This window comes from Linepithema humile, chromosome 1, assembly GCF_040581485.1.
Source record: "Linepithema humile isolate Giens D197 chromosome 1, Lhum_UNIL_v1.0, whole genome shotgun sequence".
NCBI lineage: Eukaryota > Metazoa > Arthropoda > Insecta > Hymenoptera > Formicidae > Linepithema > Linepithema humile.
This window is the reverse complement of record NC_090128.1, coordinates 11,255,147-11,282,697: the sequence shown is the minus strand read 5'-3', so window position 1 is coordinate 11,282,697 and position 27,551 is coordinate 11,255,147. Positions and strand designations below refer to the sequence as shown.

Here is a 27,551-nt window from a genome sequence, read left to right as displayed (position 1 = left end):
GATAATTTATATTATAATTGAATTTCTTGCCATTTGGCTTTGCAGTGCCATTATGAGAAAAAAGTTGTTTTGCGGTAAGCGGCCAGGCTTGTAAAGTACATATGCTAATCACGTATTTCGTCTACTTCGCGTAATAAATCGTAGCTGGGCTGCTGCATAGGACTATGTAAATTCAACTCTTCCTCTTCCGCGCATTCTGCGCTTTTAGCTATGATTTACCGGGCAACGTGCATCTCGTACGCATGGCTACTCTTGAGAACCATATGTGAGTTCAGGTCAGGGAAGAGATCGTTTTCGTGTCGATGGAAGATTTCGCGGAAGCACCGGGATCGTTTTCACTTCTCATTGTTGCGCGAACAAAAATAAATTACCGAAGTATATCAGATAAAAAAAAAGATATAAAATAACATCGCCTTTGCATTGCAGAAAACTGACATTTCTTAAACGCAACTTGGTTTTTTGTAATTCAATGATATACAATCAATAGAGCATAATGATATATAATCAATAGAACATTGTAATTACGAACTTCTGTCTGCAATCGAAAAAAATCGAGCACTTTGACTTACGGAACAGAAAAGTTTTCTATAAAATAAGTCACACACACACACACACACATGTTTGATTTCGATGAAAAAGAAATCAACTTTAGAAAGGAAGGATATTCTACAATTACTCAACAGTAATCAATCAATTTAATGAATAAATTATACATGATTGATATGTGCAAATACAATATTTTATCTGTTTACCTAAGAATTATAAATTTATATTTAAATATATTCAAATTTTTATTGCAAATGTATCATTAAACCTGAACGGTATTTAACAGTTATATCAGAAGTCATCAGTATTATTCTTTTACACTTCTATATTTGCATGTTATGGTAGAAAAAAAAAAGAAGCAGGTTTCTTGTTTCTTCCTTTAAAACAAGCAGTGGAACTGCTTGATTCTCACATCGATTCGCATGTTCAATTCATTTGTTTTGCAATCCGCGGACTTACCTTAAGTACTGGCGCCTCGACGCGTCGACCGCCGGAAAATTATCGCTGCTTAGCGCCATTTATCGCCATTCGTTCACGCGTTTTTCGCGCGAGGTAATCCGTGCTCGAAGGTCCGGGGTGCAGGTAGAAAGAAGGGGGAGAGGGAGAGAAAAGAGAGTTTCTCTTTTGAAATCGGGCGTGCGTGCAGGTACAATAAGCGTGTTGTACGCGCCGGAGTGGACGCGCTCCGCACACCTCATCGTGTCATTGCATACTTAATACAAAAGCGTAAAGAGAGAGACGCTTTGTAGCCGCCACGGAAGTTTCAGCCGCGCGCTATATATGTATGTACACGCACATTAGCATTGCGCGAGAGCTAACGCCGAGGACGAATTGTAAAGCATCGTGCTATCCGCTGTAATAACTGTGAAACGACGCCACGCTCTTCATACTAATGAGACGGAATTTAATAGCTCGATCGCGTCGCGTGCCGCGCCGCGGCTTAACGGCGCTGAGAAAAATCGCTTTTAAACGAACCGAACAATTCGAACGATTAAAGAGAGATCCGGAATACAGTTCCAGGGCATCGCGATTCCGTGACACGCGAGATCAGGATTAGTCTCTCTTGCGTAGACGCGCCGTCGTTTTCGGTTCACTCAGGTGGAGGCTGCCGGCCAGCCGGCTGGCCGGCTGGGCTATCCGCGCTCTATCGTCGTCGTCGCTGCTCTTCCGCGATGTACCGTTACGCTCGCGCGGCGCCCCGGGCCTTCGAGATCCCTTCTGCTTACTCTCTCTCTCTCTTTCTCTCGTCTCTTCTCATTCCCCTCCGTTTCTCTTCCCCGGGGTGTATGGGTCCTCCGTGCCTGCTGCCCTACCCTGCTGCCTTCGCCGCGGAACACGGAAACGGGCTCCGGAGGCCTCGACTGCCCAGCGGGCGAACCTTGCGCGCTTCGCCCGCGTGCGCCGCGAGTCTCAGCCTAGCCTCGCCCGGTCTCGCCTCGTCTCACCTCACCTCACTTCGTCCCACCTCACCTCGGCACGCCGCGCTTCATCTCGCGTGCTCGCGACCTCGGCGCGCGAGCGTCTCGTATATCGCTTTGGCTTTCGTTCTAATTATCTCCAACGGTGCAGCCGCGCAGGAGAGAAACACGCCGGCCGCGGACGCTCGGACTTTCCGTTCGGACGAATAGCAGTATGTTTCATACGTAGTATAAATTAGGACTCGGACAAAAGAGTATTTTCTACGTCCAAACTGTTCGCCCATTTAAAATTTCCGAGCGCTGCGAATAGTGAATAAATGATAAATTACTTATCTTAAAGTTGCTTCGCCGAAACACGGTTCCTCCAATTCTGGTTCCTTTTCTCAGTGGCCAAGCGAAGATTGCTCCTCAAACAGACTTGTGGGAATATTCATAATCGCGCGAGATTTTACAACACTTTCGACTATTTTTCGACGCGAACTTTGTCATATCATAATAAAGACAAAAAATTGAGGAAAAGCACAAACGGCTACAATCTGTTCGACACTCGTGTTCAGAGCAGGTAAGCAAACGGCAGAGGAAAATCGACAATCACGCATTAATTTATGTTCCTAAATGCTTGAAAACGCAGATTGTCGTATTTTTCAAACTCTAAAAGGGCGGAACCTTGCAAAAATACTTTGGGTTTAGCATAGCCTCCGCAGGTGGCGTGCAAAATTTCCGATTTCTCGCTGCCGTTAGCTTGCTTGCTCCGCACGCCGCGAGTGTCGAGCGAATTGTAGCACCGTGCAATTTTGTGCTTTCATCGATGGATCACTGAGAGAAGATCCTTTTTCTGTTGTTTTTTTTTTGTTCCTGAAAAACTGTATGTCACACTATTGTAACTCTTGTGCTTTTTCAACCTTTTTCTCGATGATCGTCGTTTGTGTGTATTTATGTGGCTAATGGGTCTAAAATCGCGTAAACATGCGTGAAGAATTCGCTATCGATTTATTTCTTTCTCTCCCTCGTTCTTTCGTCACATGTGTTCTTGGAATGTCCAGGGTCGGGACGATTGTGAAATGTTGTTTGGACGCTTCTGCAGATTTATAACTAATGACGCACTTTGGGCTACTTTCTCAAAATAGCCGGGTTGCATAAAGTTGTAAAGGATAATGAACTTGCGAAAGTTTTGCGTCATTTTATGTTTAGAGATATTTCATATGATGACATTTGGTCGATTATTTAAAGGACTGGTGCAGTGTTGCAACGACGTACAAAGTAGATATATTGAATGTTAGAATATAAACATATCCAACGTAACACTTGTATAACATGATCGGCAAACCGCGTGTCTTATATGTTTACGCGGAAAATCTAGGATTCCCGGAACATTGCCAGTCGTTTGTGTTTGCGATTGCGTGTTGGACTTTTCCTTATCTGGACGAAGGAAAAATTGCCATATGATCAAAGGAATTTATATAACTTTTCCTAAAATTAGTTCTCAATATTAATAGGAAATTATTTGAAGCACCTAAATTTTTTATTATTACAAATAAATAGGATTGCTTTGTTATTAGCACACAATTTATATAGCAGAATTTAATCATTAAATTATAGAAAACTGTACATTTTTTCGCATTCTTTTATTTTACCGGAGTTTGAGTTTAATAACGACTCTTATTATATCAAGCGGTTTGGTTTTTGGGAAAACTTATATTTTATTTTCACGCGATTATTACGCGAAGGATGAGGTCCTTAGCCTTGCTATAACGTACTCGCTGCAGCGCGATCGTTGGTAGTATAAGACCCCGCAGAAAGACCGGTGCGTAGCGACTTTTAAGATGCGTACGGACGCGACACGCATTCTACGTGTTCCCTCGGCTGCGTAGCAATCGTGTCAGCGACGCCGGACACCGTGAAACGCATGTAAATCCCTTCTTCGGAGTGCCAAAGTGCTTCGGAGGAGACTTGAGTGGCCGCGATTGTACACCGGGTGCGCGTTGCTGCTTTGCTGCTGCTACGCGAAAATTCTTCAGCTTCACGAGTGATGTCAAACAATCGGCAGATTATTAACGGAATCCTTCGAAAGTTCGATGGAAATTTTTAATAACGTTGCCTTCTTAAAATTTGACGCGGGTGCCTAACATAAAAGTAATATAAATAAAACTGAAACTCTTTCTTCGTCTAAAAGAAAAATCCGAATTAAAAAACAATTACGAAGAGTATAATGAAAATAAATGTGAAAACAAACGAGCGAAGCAAGCTATAAATCTATACCGTATTTTGATCGCCAAGTCAAAGTACAAGTGGTATTGCGAGAAAGAATTCGTTTCTACTTCGCGTTGTACGCGAGCTTCGGCTCGCGAGGCAAAAGTTTAGCAACTTGAGTGCACACGAGAAGTTTCCTTCGTGATGCACGTCGCGAATTACTAACGATACATCGCGGAGAGTCGCGTACTTACCTACCTACGCGTTTCGCAATCGCCATCCTCGCCTGGGAACTCGGGGAAGGAACGGATTCCCCGATCGTTCCACGCCGGCGTATTCTCGCGCTGATTTTCGAAGACGCCTTTCAGTGCCGATTGCGCAAAAGAATTCAAACGCGGATATAGGTCAAGAAGCAAGATTGGTATCTGCGCGAGCTGGCGCGCCGAGCGCAACCATAACCCGAGCCCCGGTGCTAGGCATAGCGCACGCGGGGTCTCTCTTCGCCAAGAGAGCGGTCGCGCTGTAAAAGAGGGCCCGGGCGGCTGTCGTTGCAGCCGTGAGCACGAGCGGAGAAGTACCCCCGCTGACTTTCTAACGTGACTGAGCGCCTTCGTGGCTCACGGAACAAAGAAGCTCCGCGAAGTTGACCCGGCCGCCGAAATTCATCAGTTATCGTAGTGGAAATTCGATTTTTCTCCAATACGATCTCATTCGTACTGTTATATTTCATTTCAGAGGCCCGATTTGATTTTGTTTTTATACGGTTCGAACGGTCAAAAGTCTCCCGCATGATTAACTGATGAATATAACTTATGAATATGGATTGACAAAGATAAATGAAAATTTTTCTCTTTCTTTTTTCCTCTAAGCCTGGCTACTTCGCGTAATAGAGTTATATACGTCGAAGCGCGTCTCGCGTCGTTACGAAACATGTTCTCAGGCGAAACCCCGTCTCCCTTATCTGCCGCACAAACACGTAATAACGTAGTGACACAGTGAGAGATATACACATCCTCGGCGGCCAATGTCACATTGAGATTAGACTGTTTGCAATTACTCGCTTTTGCGTATTTGCACGGATTATCCCGCGCCCGGCCGTTATCGAGAGTAATCACTCGAGGAAACGTTTTCTTCGCAAATCGCGCGATCGCGCGTTTCTGCGCGCGTTTCTGCGCGCGTTTCCCGTTGCGTAACGCCGCGGATAGCAACGTTAGGATGGATTTTGTTAAATTCGTCAAGAGAGAAATATGGAATGACGGTCACGCGCGATTCCGATTTGGCTCGATAGCAGGATCTCGACATCAACCGTAAATTATAGTGAAATTTTTGCAGCTGGTGTACATCGCTTGTGCACCGAACCTTGTAATAATGCCAAGTGCCTTGATTTACGTCGCCGCCAGTGACTAGCCGTAAACATGAGCCGCGTAATGAGATAATCCTAAGCGCGCGCAGTCGCGAATCTTTCGTCCGTCCGTTGCACAGGATTTACTACTCGCGTCTGACTTGGAGCACTCGAGTTCTATATTCTCCTTCCGCGCGTTTGGCGTTTAACGCGACAATTTGACTCTGTTACTGACATTAATTAGCTGTTAATCTTGTCGGCATATTTACAATATAATTATTATTTACGCGTTGGTGTAGCGAAACGTGAATTGCAATCTTTCACTTGAGTTTACTCGTACTTCTTATAATTACTGTTTTATTATTATATCACTGCATGAATGATTTCTCATTAATAATCGCTGGGAAAATATGTCCAAAGATAACTGTTTTCTTTTTTGCTGTCGATTGTTATTTGTAGCTTCAAGAACGCGATGTGATCTATTAAAGAGCTCGCGAGTGTCTTTACAGAACACGGACTTGACTGACTTGAGTTGTGTCAGGGCCGACGCTTGCGTCGCGTTGCTTACAATTACAACGCGACGCTTTCGATTTTCTCTTTCCTTTTCTCTCGCTCTTCGGCGCGCTGACTACTCTTACATTCGTCGCAAACTAGTTATCGTTCTTATCCTAGCAATACTATATATCATATGTTTTAAGAGAATTCGAGTCACAATTAAATTGGCAAAATAACGCCGTCGTGTTTGAAACCGCGCGGTGATAATTCTACACCGATTTCTGTTTAACAGAAACGGGAATGCGCGCGACAGACTTCTCGCCGACGACTCGGTTTCCGCGAGAGGGATAATTTTACACCATTAAAACGCCTTGCTACCGATTGATCCGCCAGTCAATCAGTCAGCTCGAGCTGTCAGTCCGAGCGGCGCCGCGCCGCGCGCGGTATGCGCCCGCGCGCTGTCACTTTCATTGCCGTCCACGTGTCTCCGCGTGACGATAATCGGCCGATGTGAGCCCGTCGTCTCTCCTCCGCGAGCAATCAACGGGGAGGCTACTTAGAATGTCGCCATTACGAGCTAAACATTCCCACGGACGAGCACCGGATCGATCTCTCCTCGAACGCGTTAGCATATTGCGCGCGCGTTCGCGATCACCTCGCGCCTTTTTTTATTTCCCATCGAGCGGAGATAATAACGGAAACGCTGCGATTGCAAACACGTGCGTGCATACATGCGTAGGAACGTAATAAAATGGAAATCTCATTAAATGCCCGCGCGCGATCAACAATGAGATCGAGATCGAGAGAGGCAGGAAGGGCGTATCGAGGTATCGATTGCTAAAGGCGAAGCGTCGCTGCCATTGTGCGATGTATCTCTATTCTCTTATCTGAATACTCCTTATTAAAATTATTTTACTCTCTTAAAGATACTAAATCATTAAATTGGATCATCAATTCAATTACATTGGCTAGGATTGAAAAAGAAATACGATAAATAAAAATTGATGGAAATACTTTAAACAATTTTTCAACTATATTATATTTAATTAAAGAAATATGTATTTTCTAACAAATTATTTAACTCATTCCCAGTCGAGATTTCTCAGTGGATCGACCGGAGAATTATTATAATAATATGCGAGCGAGGTCAGTCTCTCTCGTTAAACGATAAATATAACTTTAGCCACTTTTACCTCGCATACTGCCGGATTCTCACGAGCTGTCGGTTTTGTCATCGCTACGCTTGACGACGGCAACTCATTTCTCCTTTTCCCACGCTACTTTGAGATTTACGCGATACTCACGTGACAGATCCAATTTCTTGCAAATCTCGTTGGGCACACGAGCGGCGAAAGATGCGCGCTTAAGCGGCACTCATTACCGGATAATAATGAAGCAGTGCACACTTGGCGTTGCGAGTACGTTAACACGCCAAATTTATCTATGAAAAATTAAAATCTACTTCAGATCATTTGTGGAAAAATGTGAAATCTATAAATCTGAGATTTTAGAAATTTGTAAATAATTTCATATAACAGAAAACATTTGAAGAATCGAAATATTGCACATATTTTATATATGTGTATCCTAATTTTTAAAAGTATTTTCTATAAATAACGCGAATAGAATTCTGTCAAATTATAAATCGTCCAAAGTGCGTTTAAGAGATTAAGAAATTAACAATACAACGAATTAATCGATAGAGATACAGTGTCGGATTTTTTATTGACAGTTACAAGTGCTTTTCTTTGAATGATGGTTATGTATGATTCTATCAAGATACACATGTTTCGAAATATTGCAGCTTAATATATTTCGGCATTAATGACGCCTCACGAATAATCGATAACAATCGACAGCATCTTTTTGTTACTTGTAACGCCGGGCCACGTATCGGCCGGGATGATACGTTACAATCGAATACACGTTGCATCCGGTCCGTACAGTCAAACGCATTAATGATGTCTACATTCACAAGGATACTTCACGATACGCGACTGATCGATTTTGCTCATAATTTGCAGACATTGAAACAATTGAACTATACAATTAACATAAACGAGGAAGCGTGCTTTTCAAATTTTACGAAGAAATTTGGCTATCGAACCGGAAACCATTATCGCACCCGATTGTACTTCGCGTACATACGTGTCAGGTACACGCGTACGTGTTTCGTTATACAACTTTTCTCCAGCAATCCAGCACGACGACGGAGGCGTAGAGGTGAGCCGGTGGCTCGTGGACGACGATCGCAAAGTGGGGGAACAGAATGCGGAATAGCCTAGAATGTGATGCGAGCGTTCTCTCTCTCTCTCTTTTGATCTCCGTCTATCTATCGGTCGCTAACGTATGTGTGGCTCTCGCGTGGCTCTCTCGCCAACCTCGTAGAAGCGTACTACACGACTATCGCTTCGACAGCGCGATTATTGCCTTTGTACAATCAGCATTTTTTCCACGTATCATTTCCGATATGATTTTCATATTATTTCAATCGTATTTCGATTCTCCCGTACGCGATAAAAATCCGACGAATCTCCAGATTCACCCTTCTCGGAAGGGAGAGTGAATGATCTTCGGGTTCTATCCTTTGGGTGGATCTTGCGGGAAACCAGCACCAACAGGTGGTCCATCCGCGTTGTAGGTTTCCAGCCGGGTGAGGAGGCACGAGAGAGAGAGAGAGAGAGAGAGAGAGGTGGTACTATCTCCGATATATCGGGTGTAACGCGATTAGTCAACGTGCCTCAACGTGGGGTGTAACTTTCGGGGCGTGATTTCGCTCCACGGGGGATGCGGTTCTCCTCTTTAACCCTCCAGCGCGGACCGGACTCCATTCAGAGGAGTTAAGTACCTATAATGTGAACTCGATGGACGAGTCACCCTCACATAAATCATCGATTTAGTGGATGGGACGCGGGGATGCATACGATACGAAAATCTCTAATTCGTGTCTCTCTCAGTCGCACGGAATGAATCGGGAATAAATTGATTCACGAGAACAACTAATAGCTTAGCTCGTTTTTACGCTAATTAGCGATAGAATTAAGAAATCTATTTATAATTTCATGTAAAGAAATACCTAAAGAATCAGAGAACAAACGCACAAAATATAAATCATGAATGCATTTTGATTTTGATACGTATTTGATCCTTCAAAAACGTTCTCTACGTTACACGTGGAATTATAAATAGAATTCCTTCTTATAAATAGAGTTATAGATGCAAAGTGAGCTTTATTCATAAATGGCTGCCTAGAAATGTTCAATGTTCGCGACGACTTTTTTTAATTTAATTTAATTTTTCTATTCCATTATGTCACGGTCCGTTTATTTGTGGCCGGTTTCGGAAAACGACGCCGGTCCGCGGCGGTTACATAATGATCCTCACAATGCCCCGGGGGTTTTCGGGCGTTAAATCCCATCGGGACCGGATTCGTGGGCATTATTTCATCGGGCCAGTTAAGGGCCAATAAATTTCCCATCGCGCACTCGTCCCATCGCGCAGAGACGAAAGCGATAGTTACGCGGCGGTGACAATGGGGCATTATGAGGATTCGGCCGCGATCCACGACGCGTTTCGGACGATGAATGAATGCCCCGCGTACAAGTCCTCTCGGCCCGTGGTTTTTCGAATGGGTGGCTAATGGCGGCGGCGGCGGCGGCGGCGGCGGCGGCGGTGATGGCGGGACGGCGGGGCGATCCCGCTGTCGGGACATAAAATTAGTGGTCACAAATCAACTACAATACGACCACCGTTGCTCGCCTTGGTCCTCGCTTCTGCGCCGCGGTTGGTATCTGGTTCATGATGAAATCCGTGGACCCGGGCGTGCATGAGCGCGCGCACGCTGGTGTTCATCTTTCCTGCGTCTTCGCTGAATTTGGTACACACTCGTGCCTGACTTTTTTTCATCGTGTCGGTTCACCGAATATAAGTGTTCCCTCGTCCTCCCTCTCTTTCCCTCCTGGCCACTCTCGCGCAAAAACCAGGCAGTCTGGCGGATTCCTTGGACGCCGTCCATGTACAAACGCAATCGCGTAAAAGCGCAATCTCGTCTCGCGCGATTCGATACACTTCTCGAATACTTTCGTTGTCAATTAAGCGCAATGCATTGGGCAATAAAAGAAAGAAGAAACGGACGGTATGGTACACGAACGAAATTGCGACTCCCGGTCTTCCTCGCCGCGATTATATTCAATTATTACATGTCAGACGCGAGAAATCATATCAGTTTTTTCCTTGCGCTACACGTCGAAATAAATTGATTTTTTTTTGGCGCGCCACTGTTCGACACTTTCTTTTTTGATTTATAGATTAAGAAATAGCTGTCAATCTTGATCAACTATCGTGAGATATGTTTTCATTGAGCATGCAAATCAATTTTGACGTACAATACAAGAAAAGAATTTACATCATTTCTCGCTTCTGATGTCATAATTTAATATTGCCGCAGTGAGGAAGCAGGCAATGTACAAGGTATGTTTAATACATGTATAAATTAACGGATATTAATAGTGTGTTTAATACATGTAATTTATTTTAATTAATCAAAATTAAATAAAATCCGTTAACCAATGTAAATGTAATATATATAACGGATACCAATAATGCTCGTTTAAAGTATTATCTTTAATCGCAAATGATGTATTATGAAAGCGCAATGTATCATGTACACATTTAGACCTTTAGCCTTGATTATATTGCGAATCGCAGCGAAATTCTGCCGATGCAGTCTTAATAGTGCGGTTAATACTCGTGTAACGGCATACATCATTGCGCGTGCATGCATACATGACTTCAGCAAATACGCAAGCGATGACATTGCCATTTTTAGATACAGCTAACTGGAACGAATAGAAATAAGAACTATCTCATTTGTGGAAAAGAGTTAACAGTAGTATTGCGCGGAACGTATCCCGAATTCTACCGATTGCCTACTTCGTACGGCCTACGAAAGCGGGATAAATTTATACAGACGGCGCGCCCGTTACTCCGCTAATGCGCGCCGATGAAAAACAAAACGCAAGCGAGTTGAGAGGAATTGAATCATAAGGTACTCATTTTACGAAATTGCATCTCTGATCTTTAATCTCTAATTTAATGCCCGATTAGATTTCGCATTTTTAGGTCTCCTTCCGTCTCTTTCTATTAGCGATGTTATCGAGTGATACATAATTTTTTGTTCCAAATTTTTTATCCCCAACTTTTTATATTATCAGAATGACTCTTAAGTATCAGATGTATTCGAAATATTATTACACGATTTAATTAAAAAATAAGCAAATTATGCCGATATTTTTTCCTGGCATAAATTTATTTTAATTTCTATCGTTAATGGCAGGCGCGTAATTAAAATAATGGTCGCGCGATGTATTGAAATGTTAATTGAATACATCGTAATCTTGTGTGCGCGCCAATGCGCGATAGCGGGACGAAACGTCATTACTGTCTCATGCATTACGGACACGATAAGATCGATTCTTTTTCATTCCGAAATTGATTTTCATTAGCGCAAAGCGAGCTCTCGTTTCCCCTACGATTTTCTCGCAGCGACAAACTCCGCAAACGGTAAAAAGACGGAAAGGCAAAATATGACAGAGAAATATGATACTGTAAGATTTTCAATATTCAAAAGGTCTTCGAATCAGCCATCTGGAATTGATTTGAGAAATATCCCCATAATAGAACTATTCTAAGATATCGAGATCCAATCGCCATGCGCGATATGTCGATTTGTATGCGAGTATACCGGTCGGATTTGGCAGAACCAGCGCGCGGAGATCGACGGTTCTCTATCTATCGAAGAGAAACTCTCCGCTTAGGTATTAACGTCCCGCTGAGGATCTTCCTGTTCGTCTCGATAGGACATCGCGGCATCCTTCGCTCGCAGTGGCATCGATTTCTTTTTTTCCTTCTCCCTCGCTCAGGGATCGAATCGATCCCCGTCTTGACGTCCTCGCATTTCCATAGCCGTCGATCTTTTCGACGCCTGTGAGCGCGCAGGTTCATCCGGTGACTCCCGTTCGTCTCCTCGTGATAAATACGAGTCGGCTGATTGGAGCTTACCGTTCCGTCTAATCCCGTCGCCTATCTTCCCCGTCCATCCGTCGTCCTCTATAATTGTCTTATTGTATTCCTGTAAGCTGTAAGCTCTTTCTCTCTCTCTCTCTCCGGATCGCGACTAGGAGCCGAGTATTCGCTCGAACCAATCCATTTCCCCGCTCGTTGTAAAAAGAACTGTAAAAGGCGCGGTGTGTGGCCTTAAATCGTTCTTAAACTCATGCCAAAATTACCTTTTCTGATAATGCGAAATTTTCGTAACATATATCAAAGTCGTACACAAGGATAATTTACTTATCTGCATAAATTGCGAAGCTTAGTGTACAGGTTTCAAAACTTGGACTACATTATTCCTCTGTGAATTGTGCGAGAAATTTGAGGACAACCGCGCATATCAGCGTGAAACTTGGAGGTTCTGGAAATCTAAATTCGCCCGCTCGAATAAAGCTCGTTGAAGTAAGCCGATTTCTCTGCGCGCGTGTTTGTCGCGAAAAGAGAGTGAAAATAAATTCACCGGTTTATCGAAAAAAAAATTGGAAAAATTCAGGAAATCTATTTGCCCCTTCGAACAAAATCCTGGAAAAAAACGACGCGCGCGATAAATCACCGTCAAGCGAGAGAAAACATTGGCCGAATTGGGCGTTGCTGATGGTTCCTAATGAGCATACGGTAATTCTATTAGGATTAGTCTCGTCCGGCTGGAATGTTCCGGGCGAGTGCGTGGGCGTAGATCGACGGCGGGGAGGGCGGAGAGGGATGTGTAGCCGGGAATAACGATTGCTCGGAGTCGAGAGTTAGCCGCGGCGCGCGCGCGTATGTAGCCGTGCGTGTGCGTGCATGCGTCGCGCGCGAGCGCGTATTATACGGCACGGAATGCCGAAGGGGCACGAAACGAAAACTCGGCTCCTCCACTCAGCGGTGAACATGTTTCCTGATGGGGTCATCAGCGCGAATTAACATACTGGGTGGACTCGTACGACACGCACACGTGTGCGCGTGGACGGGACCAACGTTTCCATCTGACTCACTGCTCTCCTCCCTTTGCTCTCTCTCTCTCTCTTTCTCTCCCTCCCTCCTCTTTCCCTCCCGCTCTTTCTCTTCCTGTCTCTCCTCCCGACTCCGTCTATCTCGCCCCTTCCCGTTCGTCCTTCTCGCTCTTCTTCCTTCCTCGGGATCGGTCGGAACGTCGAGTGGAGCCAAACACGCCGTTCGCGTGCTGCGTACGCAAAATTTGCACGAACCCAACATTATATCTCGCTCCCGATTATTATATTCCCTTCCGACTAATTTCCAGCGATAACGTCCGCTGAGTGGTGGACCACATTTGCGCCCGCAGCTGGAAAGTTTCGTCCGATCACTCGTGTTCGCTCGTTCATGCATAATTCATTTCGGCTTGAGAAAATTTATTGGCGCTACATTTTCTTCGACGCGCAAGTTCGCGTCTGCACTGACTCATCGCGGTTCAACAGGAAACTCTCGTTCGCCGAAGTCGCAGGAAATCGACAAATAAAAGCGCTCCGAGTTTGAACAGTGATCGGCCGACGAAAGTCGTTGCGCGAGCCGTTTCCGCGACTGTTGACTCACGAATCTTTCCTCGGGGGACGACGAGGACGACGACGACGACGGCAACGTCGTGAGGTTAAATGTTGGGCGGTCGGGGACGGGATGAGGATTAGAGATGCGATCTTCTCGTTAACGAGGAACGGCGGTAAGCCGATTTCTGGCCTCCCTGCCTCGCGCCTACCGTCCCGCTGTTCGATCAGTCATTGATCCCCCCGTTCACGCGTCGCACATGACCTCGCCACGAATTTTCGGGAAAAGTATGTCAGCTGGCTCGCAAGATCGGACTGTTGCGATCTCTCGAGTCCAGAATGCGCGCGCGGGACTATCACTTTCGATGAAGGTACCAACCGTTCCAACCGGTTTTTCTCACTGATATCGGACCGACTCGATGTACCCGGCGCGTCGCATCGTGCCGAGCGCAGGAAACGAATCGACGAATTTCCTTCAGCTGACATTAATCGCGCCATCGGGAAACCGAGTTTTCGCCCCGCGGAAAATTACACGCGTTCACCCGGCAGTATTTTTCTTCGCGACAAATTGCCCGCACTTCTCCCTTGTCGATATTTTATTCTAATCTATTTAATTGTACTATAATAGAGCGAAATAAACGCACGATAATGTACGCAGTTATATACGTAAGCAGTGTAGATAACGCAAGTGTGAGAAAGACATTCGGTGTAATTAATTAATTAGTTAAATTAGCGTTTTAAAATATACGGCAAAAGTTACGATGCAATTTTAATAGAAACACATTTAAATAGAAGGGAATCGAAAGAGACTTTGAATATTATTTAACAAAGTGGTAACGAAGGAAAAATTGAAATAAAAATGGCGAAGAGACTCATCGAGAATTTCGCGGATAATTATGTCCTCTTGGTCCCAGAATCATGTCCTCCCGTGATGTCACCGTGATCTCGCACCCCGCGTCTTGGTTATTTATTCAGTCGAGAACTCCGCCGTTGCAGGCGAGATGTTAGTGGATCAGGATTATTTGGATACGCGCGGAGCGAGTAGATTAGGACGCGGAGGAATCGAGAAAGCGGACGAGGAGGAAGAGAAAGAGACGGAGGGTGAGAAGGAGCTGGACGACGAAATCTCGGTCCTCGAGAAATATTCTCTCTCTCTCTCTCTCTCTCTCTCTCTCTCTCTCTCTCCTCGCATATTCTGCGCCTCCTCGCAAGCTGAGCTCCCAACGAGGGAGCTGATTTATAACGGCCATTCGTTCTAATCGTCCTGCATCTCGCGCAACCCGTCTACCGGTGCACCCTCGGTCCACCGTATACAGAGTGTCCCAGGATGACCGAATGTCCTCCTGGAATTGTTGTTGTTTTTTTTCCTCAATAAATGCGTTGAGAAACTTATTGTTCGCGAGACATAATCAACGATTAAAGATACGAGGCTTTCCAGGTGAAAATAAAAAGACAGAATCGGCTGATTAGAAGAGTCGGCCGGAATGAAATTCGATTTGAGAAACTCAATTATCGAAATGCATAATGTTAAAGTTGTTTTGAAAAAGAGAGTTACGTTCGAAATTGGTTGACGTCACGGTTAAATGGATATCTGGATCGCTTCGGGACACTCCGTATACTCTCGCGCTGCTTGTGCGATCGCGCTCTTCGAGATAACACCCTCGGCAAGAGTCAGAGTCCACGACTAATTGAATACGAAGATTTGAATATTTATGCCATAAAGAATAAGCGCGATCGATTGGCAATTAACGAGTTGCTCACCGAGGCGCGATCATTCCTTGACAATTACTCCCTTCTTCGTCTTTTTACAAAGATAGAATTCATGTAAAAACGCAGGAGAGAAAGAGAGAGAGAGAGAGAGAGATAATCGAAATGTGATTGAAGTCAATCAACGTCAAATCATTGTTAATAAGAATTGTAACACAGATCACTTTCACTATTCTGATTCCGACTATTCAAAAGCGATTTTGCATCATCATCACAGCTATGATCAATGAGCAGAGCTATTCATGCGGTATTTACTTTACATCACCGATACAATAATTTTATCGTACTCGTATTTATAAAGCTCTATCCTCGCTAAAACTTTGAAGACATCGACCCTTCACGAGTCTGTTGGAAAATTGAAGTTGAAACGTGGTTACATGTACGGTGCATGAACGTTGCATCCGCTGAGGTAAATCACAAGCCTGAAAGGTGACTCGGCAGTCCATCCGGCCGTGAAATTATTTATTCCGTATAAACGCGATCCGAGGCTCGTGTACACACGGCTCACGCGTGCATCCCGTTTGCAAGCGCGCGCGCGCAGGAGGGCGTAGGGCGCGTAGAGAGTAACTAAATCAACGTCATCGGTAAGTTTAATTACGGCAGCGCAGCGCGGTTCAGCAACAAAAGAAATCAGCGCCGCGCCGTGCTCTCGGGTGGTCCACGGAGAACGTGCGGAAGAGAGATGCGTGGCTAGAGGAACCATTTGTCAGCTATATTCGTGAAAATATTTATACGTGTTACGAAAACGAGGCTTCTCCTTTCGTTCCTCGGAAAGAAAAAAAAAAAAAAAAACGAGACGCCGTGAAAAACACCGTTGAAGATAATGGAGCTCTCGTTTACGTTGTAAGTTGAATGAATTTTTTCTCATTTGCTCCCGCAGATGGGAAGTTAATGTATATTGTGTGTAATAATGTACACGTCGTGAAAAACAGTACGGACGATGATTATCGATAAATGCAAATGCTCGGCTAGAAAAACACGCGCGGTTCTATTACGATAATTACGGAATCGCAAATGTATCACGATGTCTCAGTCACACGTGTCTGGCTAGGCTGTTAATACGTCACAAACATAATCGGCAAAAAATCTTTACAAGCAGACACCTGAAAGTATGAGACGAGTAATTTGCCAGTAAAAACAGAATTATATTAATACGAACAAGCGTTCTGCCATTCATGCTCTATTTCAAAGTAACGAATTTATCTTATTTTTCACATTTCGCATCAAATATTTAATCTTTTAGCGCCGACTTTTTTTTCTAATAAAGTTGCGATAATTGCAACGATAACATTACATAATACACTTTATTTATGGATATAAATTCAATCCAATTTCATGCTGAGCTCGATCGCACGAATGAAGTAATATTAAAATGCCTAGAAGTCATTAATAATTTATGAAATTTTTGTGCAACATATATATAATTTATTCAGAGCGGAGGAGTTGAATATTATAAATGTTTTTGTTTGTTTTTTTTCATATATACCATTTATTTTCATTTCGCTCTTATTATTACAATAATCTGTGTCTCTTTGAAACAAATGCCTGTGCTTTTTCCAAGAGCGTTTGCTCCACTTTCATTCGCATGACCCATTAGCGCTCGCTGCGCGAAGCTTTTACGCGAATGCCACGGGCGAGCTTTCAACGACGGAAGAGCGGGATCAATGAAGGCAGAGGAAGAAAGAGGGAGAGAGAAACATTTTGTTGGATACCGGAGGGAGCCTATGAGTTTGCACCTAGAGCGGACAGCCGGCGGCACGCGAGGTCGGCACACGAGAGCGCGTTAGTGAGAGCGAGAGAAGGGGGATTGCAGCCCATCAGCCCGTTTAATTAATTAAAAGTGCATTAACGGGAGTCATCGGCGGCGAGGGGTTCTAGGGTGAGACGAGGGGTTCTCTCTGCGGCTAGATACGCGTGTAACGATCCTCCGAACCGGAACAACCGCGCTATTACTTTCGTCAACACGACGCGATGCCCTCTCCTTTCACCCCTAATAGACATTCGTTCCCATAGCTTTTTCGAACTATCAATAATAAAGGGCGAATTGTAGTTTTCCGACTCCAATCGATCCGTTTTAATGCAGCTTCAGTGGCAGAGATTCGTCGAGTCAAGTTGAATATTTTTTAAATGTTCGCAAATACGTGGCGTTTAAAAATATCACTGTTTATAATTATTTATATATGTATATATTGACTATTTTCTCAATTCATCTTTTTTGGAATAATTCTGTGTAAGAAGAATAATGTTGCTTAAAATTGTATTAAATGCATTGATATAAAAAGTAATATATTCTAATAGAAACTCTTAAAACACACACACACACACACACACAATATACTTTTTTTAAAAATATAAAACTATTCCAAGAAAGATTGCTAATGCAAATACTTTTTCATTCATTATGCATAACATGCAAATATGTCCAGTCCAGATTTTACATTTTTTTTAACGATTTGAATATTTTTTATTTCACAAGTTTCTTGAAACATTTTATTCGTGATTGATATCTTCCGTCCTATGATTTTTAGATTCCACGAATTTTTATTCGACCACACATATGTTTCTTTCATAAATTAGCAGGATGAAATAACAGATTTCGAGATTACATCCGCATGGCCTCGTTCGACGGCGTTATCGGAATCGCGCGCGCGGATAGAATTAAAATACCAGGTGCAAATTACAAGGGGGAGATGCCCAGGTAGCACGGAAGTTTGACGCGCGCGCGCGCTACCAGCTGACTCTCGAGTCCGCGAGGAACGTGGCGTAGCGTGTAATCACGTTAATGCGCCAACATCGTGAGTGAGCCAGCCGGAGGATTGTGATCCCGGTTTCGCCAAAGGGATCATCCATCCCGCAAAGAGTCGGCGGCGGCTCTCGGTGAAGTGTGACTCACGCTTCGCCGTCGCTTGCGTAACGAGAAACCGTGGAGAGCCGATAACGATAATCTTCGAGCGTTTCCCTATCGTACGCACCGCGGTGCGAGACGCAAGGCGGAGAAGCGATGACGAATCGTCGATGATCACGGCGAGATTCGTATCAACGCACAGTTTGTATTTACCGATCAAAACACGGCAAATATTAGGAAGTCAACCGTGGAATATTTTTCCTCCTCGCGATCGGAAAGGTTAGAGGTTTGAGAAGGACCTTCGGAACTTATCTGAGTCGCAGTTGCGTGGACTTTTTTTCAGCGTAGGAAGAAGCGCGTGGATGCCGAGTTCGAAGTAAAACGCGGACTTTAGTGTTTTTCCTTCACGTGTACTCGCGTCATTAATATCAATTAAGCGTTGATAAAAGTACTGACCGTACGGCTGACTAAAGGTATTGACTTTGTGGCTGAAATGACCGGCGGTTTCGCCTGTGTTAATCGCCGTTTGTCGTTGCACCTGGATTTATGCGTCCCGGAGAATGCGCGCGCGCAGTCGCGCGGTAATATATGACCCGAGGTGTCCTAATGAGGGGAGTGGATCCGCAGGATGTGCGGATCGCGTGAGACGAGCGTCTAACAATGCGAGAGATCGATGATGAAGCGTGCCGTGGCGTGGCGAGACGATGCGGAGAAACGGAGGTATAGCGACCGGCATCAGGGATGGGCGAAAACAAGAGTCGAAAATCAAATATTCGTCCGATAAAAAGCACTTACACGCGTAATCGATGATTCATGCGAGAATATCGGAATTAATCCCTTCTTTATTTATTTTCGCGCGTTTAGACGGAGTTTGCACAACGAAATCGGCATTTAAAATCGCACCTGTTTATCTCTGAATTTAAAAATCGAAAACTGAGATATGCAATTTATCGCGAACTAATTTTTAAAGGAGAAGTTATTTCTTATATTTGCTTAGAATTCCGCGAAAATGTCTTTGCTGTTAATTTTCGTAATAAGACAGCTGAATTCTAAACAAATAGGCGAAAATTTTGAAAAACTTATGCAAGGGTGCTTCGCATCCCTAATTGACTAATAACAACACCCAATACACATTGCGGAATAATGGGTTTATGGCGGGCGATTAACCTTCGAGTTATTCGATTAACATCGCGCGATCGACTCGTAAATGGTTGTGAACAAGCAATGACAAACCGTATCGCGGAGCCATCGCACGTGCTTTGACGAGGGAAGAGCGGAAGAACGTCGCGCGGTGCCACGTGCTGGAGGTAACACGAGCGTACTTGTCAAACTTGGCCCTGCGAAATAGTAGAGGGATGGAATATGGCTGCGCGCACGTGCGTTTTAATACGACATAATGTGTTGCGTGTCCATATTCATTAAGTAATTTTCCGGCCGGGAAAACGGCTGTATGGCGCACGAGTCATGATTATGGACAGATAAACGGATGTGTCGATCGCGGCCGCGAATCGTGGCGATAACTCGAGAGACCCGTTAGCTTTATCAATCAAGAGCCTCGCTTAAAAGATAACAAATTCAACAAACCGAATCGCCGTGCTATCGCAAGCGCTTGTTTGAGATAATAATTTACGCAGCGCGCTATCGTTGAAATGTTGATTATTTATATATTGCTAAAAATAAATAAATATATTTGCTGTATTTTCTATGCATAAACAAATTTGTAAAATCTGTTAATTCTCTGCTTAATAGTTTCCTTACGCATTCAAATAACATAGAGCGGAAATCGCGAGATTAAATATATTCGCGTGGCGCGATAGCCTTATCGAAACGCGGAGAAATTCCGCGGGGCTCGCCGAGTCGGCGGAAGAACGAACGGCACGGCGCGGGGCATAAATTTCCGTGCATCAAGTAATTAGTTGCGGATGACTCGCGGGTCGGGGCCGCCGAGCAGATATCTCGGGAATCGGGATGTAACGCGCCACGCATGCGGAGCCCCGCGCGATGCTGCGCGAGTGCGACGCGAGCGGGCATCTCGGAATCGTGATGCAGAATAACGCGCGCGATTCGACGTGGCACGCTTCGCGGCTCGGCGCAATACCCTCGGTGCTGCTGGTGCACGTATCACTCTCTATGTCGAGGCGAACGACGGAGCGACGAGGGGGAGAATCGAGCAGAATCGAGTTCCGAGATCAAGTCACGCGTAGCCTAAAAGAAAGTCGTTTAAAGGTCAGCAGCGCGGCGGCGGCGGCGGCGGCGGCGGCGGCGACGGCAGCGGCAGCAGCGCGCGGTTCGACTTGCATCACAAATGCCAATCTACTTACGAAATGTACACAGAGAACAATGATACTTCTCCTGCCTACCGCCGCCATCGTTCGCCATCGCCCGCCATTCGCCTCCTCATCCTAATCGCCGCGCCATCCTTTTAGAGGCACTTGCGCAACGATATCCGAGAATCGATTTTCTCCCCTTTCTCGACCCCTTTCGCTCCGCTACTTTTAGCCGATAGGCCGCCGCTTCCGGCGGGTTTCCAGCAGATTGGCCGAAATATCGCCTGCGGTAATCTCGTCACGCGGCGATAGTGTCGATGATGATTCGCTTATCGAAGCGAAAAGGGGGTTGAATTCGGTGCCTCCTTTTCTGTGCGAGCCCAACGGCGGCAATTGCGCAAGATCGTCTACGATCGATCGGATCTTCGTCGGTATCGTGTCCGATTATCCCCTCGCGGAAGCGCGATCTCGCTTTCCGCCTGAAAGATTTCGCGAATCGCGCGCGTATCGCATGGCGCGCGCGGAGCGCCGTTATCTCCCACCATCATCTTATTCATATCCGCGAAATGATGCTGAATAATTTCACCATAAATACGCGGCGCGTCCGCGTGGGCGTAAAGTAACGATAATGCGGGTAAATAATGGTCGCGAGAGTTTTATTACCTAGGCGGCTGAATGGACGAGAGATAGAATCTGCGTGTCCGCGCCGCGCCGCGCCACGCCACGGATGTACAGCCCTCTCGAAGAGGAGACAGAGAATGCGAAGGACCTTTGATACTGCGCATCCTGTCTCTGCCGCGCTAAAGAAAAATCGATTACATATTTCCAATCCGAGAATCCGGAAAATTAAACTCGCGAGTTGTGGGATATTCTTGCACATCACTGATTTACGGTTATAATAAATTGTCGATCAATAATCGCAAAAATTAGTGCAGGATATGTATTTGGTATTTGGAGAAATAATATCTAGAATTTTCACAAAATTTTATCGACTCGGCGAATTTTTGTTGAAAATATTTTTTCAACGGTTTGGATTTTATTTTGCGATCAGCTGATTTTGGCTCTCATTTCTTAAATGTGGCACATTATTGAATTTAATATATTTGACATTAAACAAATTCTTGGACAATTTTTTTCTTAATTCTTCGCAGATATCCTGATTTGTCTTGAAATTATCGTAGCGCCTGTAAAGAATCCGAAAGTTTCTCATGCTGAAAGCGGTGGTTGTAGCCACCTCGAAGCCGCACTCGCCACCCTCGAGGCCGCGGACGCTTTATCGAGGTCAGACCACATCGACCGGTGGAGAAATATGACAAATCGTGAACATCCTCCTGGCTTCGGGAACACATTCTTTTCAACGCGGATAGCGTGATTGCGACCGCGTTATTGAACCGCGAATTCGCGGCGGCGCAGGCGACGATAAGTGTTTCGGCGAGTTTGCTCGCGCGCGCGCGAGGACATTTCGGGGCGGCTTCGTGGCTGACATTTTCCTGGGCGTTTATCGTGATAATGTGGCTTTAGGTCAGAGGGTGTGGCCTCCCCAGATTGATTCGGTGAACTTGCTTCTGCGCGCTGCGTTTCTTGCAGCCGCGAGCAGCATGGCGTCGCGCCGCGTCGCGTCGCGTCGCCTCGCGTCGCGTCGCGTCCACATCGGTTTCTCTATTCATCCATCTTCCTCGTCGCGTTTATCGCGCGCCATATCGCGATAAATTCAGTCGGCGATTCGCTTCCGATATAATTATGAGGTACGACTCGAGTAGTTTGCACGTGTTATCGCAACCACCGTATCGAGTGCGCCCTAGATATTACGCAATCTGATAAACAGGTGCATTTAATCAAATTTCTCGTTACATTTTTATCAAGCTCGCGCAAAGATACAGACGCTTCAAATTTACACCGATGTTTCAGCTCGAGATGCTAGACAGCTTATATTGTAGATTAGATATAAAATTATGAATTGGATTTAACATAACAGATTGTTTACGCTTTTCTGTAAGTCTCGCATCGAACGACGATAGACTATTTCTACTGTTCCCCGACCGCTTTCAATTTTTTTTTATTCCTTCCGCTTCTCGCGGTTTTCTGCGCTGTCATACAATGCTGCTAATAAAATCCCGGAGCAAACTGAAGCGAGAAAAGTCCTCACGCTTCAGAATCATTAAACGCATGCTAATCGAGCTGGAAGAGAACGGATTGTTATATATCATATAACTGAATGTATTAGCTCGCTAGTCGAGAAAAAATAATAATTCCTTTTCCGAGGATAATCATGATGTCCATCGTCGTTCTTGTTGTTGATGCGCGATCGACAAATCAGCTTGCGATCGACTGGAATAATCAAGCAGCGTACGCTTGCGCTCGCACGCGTACGAATGCGTGGGTGGGAGTGCACGCGTACGTACACAGACGCACGCATACGAATACATATATACGTGCATAATGATGACGCAGTATCGACGCAGCGTGGGTGTCCGTTCTCGCTCCGACAGATTCGAAAACGCATTATTAACACCGGCGACCCTGGCTCTATGATTACGCGCATTAATAGCCGGATGGACGAACTTTGCTCGCGCTCCGCACTATCATTATCATCGAAGCGCGAGAAAGAGACGGATGACGTGAAGACCATAAGAAAAGAGGCAGGCCCCATCGTACGGTGGGACCCGATGGATTAAGAAAGAAAATTACGAAACACACTCTCGCATTTGTCTCGAACAAACATATTTATCAATCTCGTATGTAACGCTCGGCCCGAGATATTTTATTAAAACGTTGAAAACGTTCGAGTCAGCAGTACGCGCTTAAAGGATAAAGCGAGGGAGGATCGTACTTTCAACATTCCAATTGATTACGCTATCAATTTGCCTGCAATAACTGAAGGAAAATTTTGAAAGAAATGTATGTTAGATGCTATAAAATTTATGCTGCGTTGCGAAAGTCGTGCATTTTTAATACGTTTGATTTATTTGTCATTTTAAACCGCAATTTCAAATATAACTTCGGAGAGTTTGAATTCGAACCAGATGATATCTCTTTTTATCGAGAATAGCACAGGTTTATCTATGATTGAATAATTTTCTATGATTTTTTATTGAAACGAACGGTTTTGACTTTACCACAAATTCTTTCATTCATTTTTTCGCGCAAAAGCGAATTCTTCGCGATCGAGATGCTATTGTTTGTCGACACGATGCACATACGCAAGATGTGAATTTTTAAGTATAATGTTTCGCGCACGATCGGACCTCGCGCACGCAAACTGCTTTTCAAATTGCATATCAGGTACGATCGAGTGTCGCGAGTGTACCAATCTTTCGACGATGAATTATTCATTGTGTAAATAATTCATAAATAATTACGAGCTCTGCAAGCTGCACGAGCAGAAAATCCGAAAGTTTGCCATGTAGTATTTTTGAACAAATCTGCAAGCGTATCTTCGCAATTTGGGCTAATTAAACCGTCATATTTTTTGAAAATCCATGCATACGGCTTATAATAATTTTTTTTTGTCAATTTAGCATATGAATATTAATTTCAAGTACACATTTTAGAAATTTTTAACTTATAAACTAAAATATATATTTTTTCGTCACAGAAATATGTACTTTTGCAAAACGGAAAACATTTCTTTCACTTGGAATAGTTACAAACTTACAATAGCTTTAAATTAAAAGATTTTAATGTGTCAAACATTAGAATGTAATTTGTAACGTTCAAATATTCTTTCAAGTTTGTAACTGCTCCACGTAAGAGAGGCGTTTCTCGTTTTATATAAATACATCTTTAATTGTATAAATTTTACATTAATGTTTCAATTTTGACGTTTTGTTGAATTCTTTGTCTGGGGATTTCATATATATCGACATTTCATGTATATATAAAATTCTTTCAATCCTCCTTTCAATACCGGCGCACATTTCCGGCGCGAGAACAATATCAACCCTGCCATCGGCCGTCGATGGATGAGGCTGGGTCGATCCAGAGGTCCTTGTACAACTCCTCGAAATGTTATGCGCCAAACACGCGCTACACCGAGGTGGCATTCGTCGTCTTTTCACGAGGGAGAAGAAAGAAAAAGGGGGATAGAATGAGCGAGCGGTGTACTATCGGACGCGAGGGCGGCGTTGCTCGTGTACAAATCATGCGAAGGATGACGCGGCATCGCCAGCCTCCCGCATTTCGTCTTCCGTCGCTTCTCCTCGCGCGTGCTGGATGTCGTAGGGCGAGACGGCGTTGTGCATGTTAACAGGGCCCGACCCGGGGGCCCCTTCGCCGCGTATCATCATACACCGCGCAAGTCACTCGCTCCTCCACCCCTTTTTCTTAGCATATGCGCCGTTTGCAACCTTAACGTTAGATCGATCGGAGCTTCGACCGATTGTATCGCGCTAAATGCTGTAAAATCATTTTTAGCTAACAAAATGTGCATCACTAGTGTTGCTACTACTGATATTCTGTGTGTGTAATGTCTATTTGCTCCCAAGAGATTTATTTTCGCAGGATGGATAATGACATTTACGAATCTTTCACCGATACTGTTTCCCAAAAGATTATTAACCTCATTTTTGCTCCATAATTTTTGATACTTTGAAAATTATGATAAGTAATAAAATTAAAAAAAATAATTTAGAATTTATTTTAGATAAGTTTTTGTTATTTATTTCTAAAATTTGAGTGGATTTTTTATTAATAATCACGCTAGTGGAAGCCAGTATTAATTATAATAATAGTAATAATAATTATTGTTATAATAGAGCGTGTTTCTTGTTATCATAATTAAATCGTAATGATAATTAATGATATAACGATAATTAATGATATGATAAATAAAAACGATTACGATAAAATTGCCCTCAATGTTTTGCACGCTAAATGATATATTATTCTATATAAGATAATTAAATGATAAAACGCGCTAGCTTAGGATCGAATAGAATTATTTTAAACAAAAGAGTTTTATTCATTATATTCGAAAATGCTTTCTTGGCAAATTATTTCTGCAAAGCTTTGTGTACCTATTATTATTATTGTTAATGTTGAAAAATTCAGTGTATTAATTAATTAATATTTAACAATTCAAATTATTCAGCAACACAAAGAAGTTTAATCTATCTATACGAAAAATAATGCTACACCCATAAAGTTATACATGACAAATTCTTTTCTTTCTGCCCCCAGCAGACGTCGGATCTGGACACTTTGCTGTGCAGGCAGGACCTCGATCGTTTGCAGAGGCTGGACGAGGATGAGACGGACGCGAGAGATACGCGGGAGCCGTCGTCGATGCACATGGAGGACTTCTTCGAGGTCGGCGGTCCCACAGCGGTGTGTCGGCCGCCGCAGGCCAGCTTCGTTCCCAGGAGTCAGCCGGCGGCGGGCGTCGGCCAAGACGATGACGTCTTCCTCAGGCCGCCGCTCTGGGAGGATATCACGTCGAGCATTCAGAAGCTGGACCCGGAGAACGCGAACATGCTCGGCTCGCAGTCCCACGTGAAGATGGAGACGGACGACGTGACGCCGCCGCCGGTCCTGTCACCGGTCGAGATCAAGACGGAGCCGTTGCCGCCACCGCCGACCCTGCATCTTCTCGAAGGGCCGGCCGCGAATTCCGCGCAGAATCCCTTTCCGAATCCCTCCAGCGTTCAGCACGTGCATCATCGAACAACGACGCCGACGACGACGGGCACGACGGCGCTCTACAAGAACTTTTCCAACAACAATAATAACAATAACAACAACAACGGGTCTGTTAATAATAATAATACGAACGGGAATAACGCCGGTAGCAATAACGGTGGCGGCAACGGCGCCAGCAACAATAATAACAGCAACAACGGCGGCAATAGTGACTCGTCGACGACGAGTCATCATCAAGCGAACGGCAACGCGACGTCGCCGCTCTACGGCTCGATGACGAGGCTGATGTATATTTCGCCGCTGACGCCACCGATCTCCGATCCCGGTTCGCCCATCGGCGCCGGTCCACCCAGACGGACGCCGCCACCCCCGTATCCGCAGCCGGGCCCGATCCTCAATCCGGCGCATCGGATCCAGCCGTCGATGTCGAACAAGTTCAACAGGCGGAATAACCCGGAGCTGGAAAAGCGCCGGGTGCACCACTGCGATTTCATAGGTGAGCGCGAAACGCGACCCTTTTCATTATTTCGATCCTCAATCCTTAATTTTGCGGCATTTATTCCTTCGGAAAATAATGAACGACAAATTCTGTAACGATAAGTTTTGATTTTTCTTCGAAAACTATTAAAGTACCGATTATTTCTGAATCTCATGCGATCGAAGAAGAAAGGCTTTACGCGAATTAAACATTATACAAACTTGATTTAATAATAGCATTATTATTCGAAGAATTGAAAGCGCACTGGAAATTCTCAGACATACGTGCTAATCAAATGTGTTATTTAAGATTCCGATTTCACTCTTCTTCAAATTCACTTTTCATTTTAATCGATTGACCGATTGAAATCCCGATCTTTTTACAGGTTGTACGAAAGTTTACACAAAGAGCTCGCACCTGAAGGCCCATCAGCGGATACACACGGGTGAGTAAAAATGCACTATATTCCCGACGAATCACGTACGCTGTTGCTAACATGAGCGAGCGGGCGTTAAAATTAAGGGGAGGGGCATTCGTGTATTCTCCGGCAATTAGGTATGTAGCTCATCTACGAAGCGAGACCACGAAGAGTTTGAAAGCGCGAGGTCGAGCGCTCCACGTTCGCGCGTGGGCAAGGCGCGGTCTCGAGTCTCTCTTCCCTTTCTTCTTCTTCTTCTCTCTCACTTTTTCTTTTGCGTTCTCTCTCTCTCTCTCTCTCTCTCTCTCTTTCCCTTCGTTTGCATCTCCGCCGTTTCTCCGCTGGTACCGCTCGCGCGCGGTATCGCGCAAAGCCGCTTCTATCATATGTAAACGCGGTAAGGGACGAAGCTCTCGTGGTATGCGCGACTCTCCGCGTCGCTCGTATAGAGCGAAGCTAGCGACCGACCCACATCCTATCTGTGTCCAAGCTCCGACATCGACAGCCAAGCCACAACACCAACACATTGTGCCGCGTGCTACCTGGACGAACACGCATGTTG

The 27,551-nt window shown here is 44.7% G+C and overlaps 1 protein-coding gene across 5 annotated transcripts in view; it reads left to right on the top strand.

The window, feature by feature from the left end:
* The window catches only part of LOC105672068 (dendritic arbor reduction protein 1-like), a 48,446-nt gene that overhangs the window by 13,856 nt on the left and 7,039 nt on the right, over positions 1–27,551 (top strand). For 4 of the 5 annotated variants that reach the window (XM_067352486.1, XM_012366773.2, XM_067352491.1 and 1 more), the window contains 2 exons: positions 25,635–26,589; positions 26,957–27,016. In XM_067352486.1, coding sequence (XP_067208587.1) covers positions 25,635–26,589; positions 26,957–27,016 — 1,015 coding nt within the window. The remainder of the gene's footprint in view (positions 1–25,634; positions 26,590–26,956; positions 27,017–27,551) is intronic. The other variant, XM_067352494.1, reaches the window with a different exon arrangement.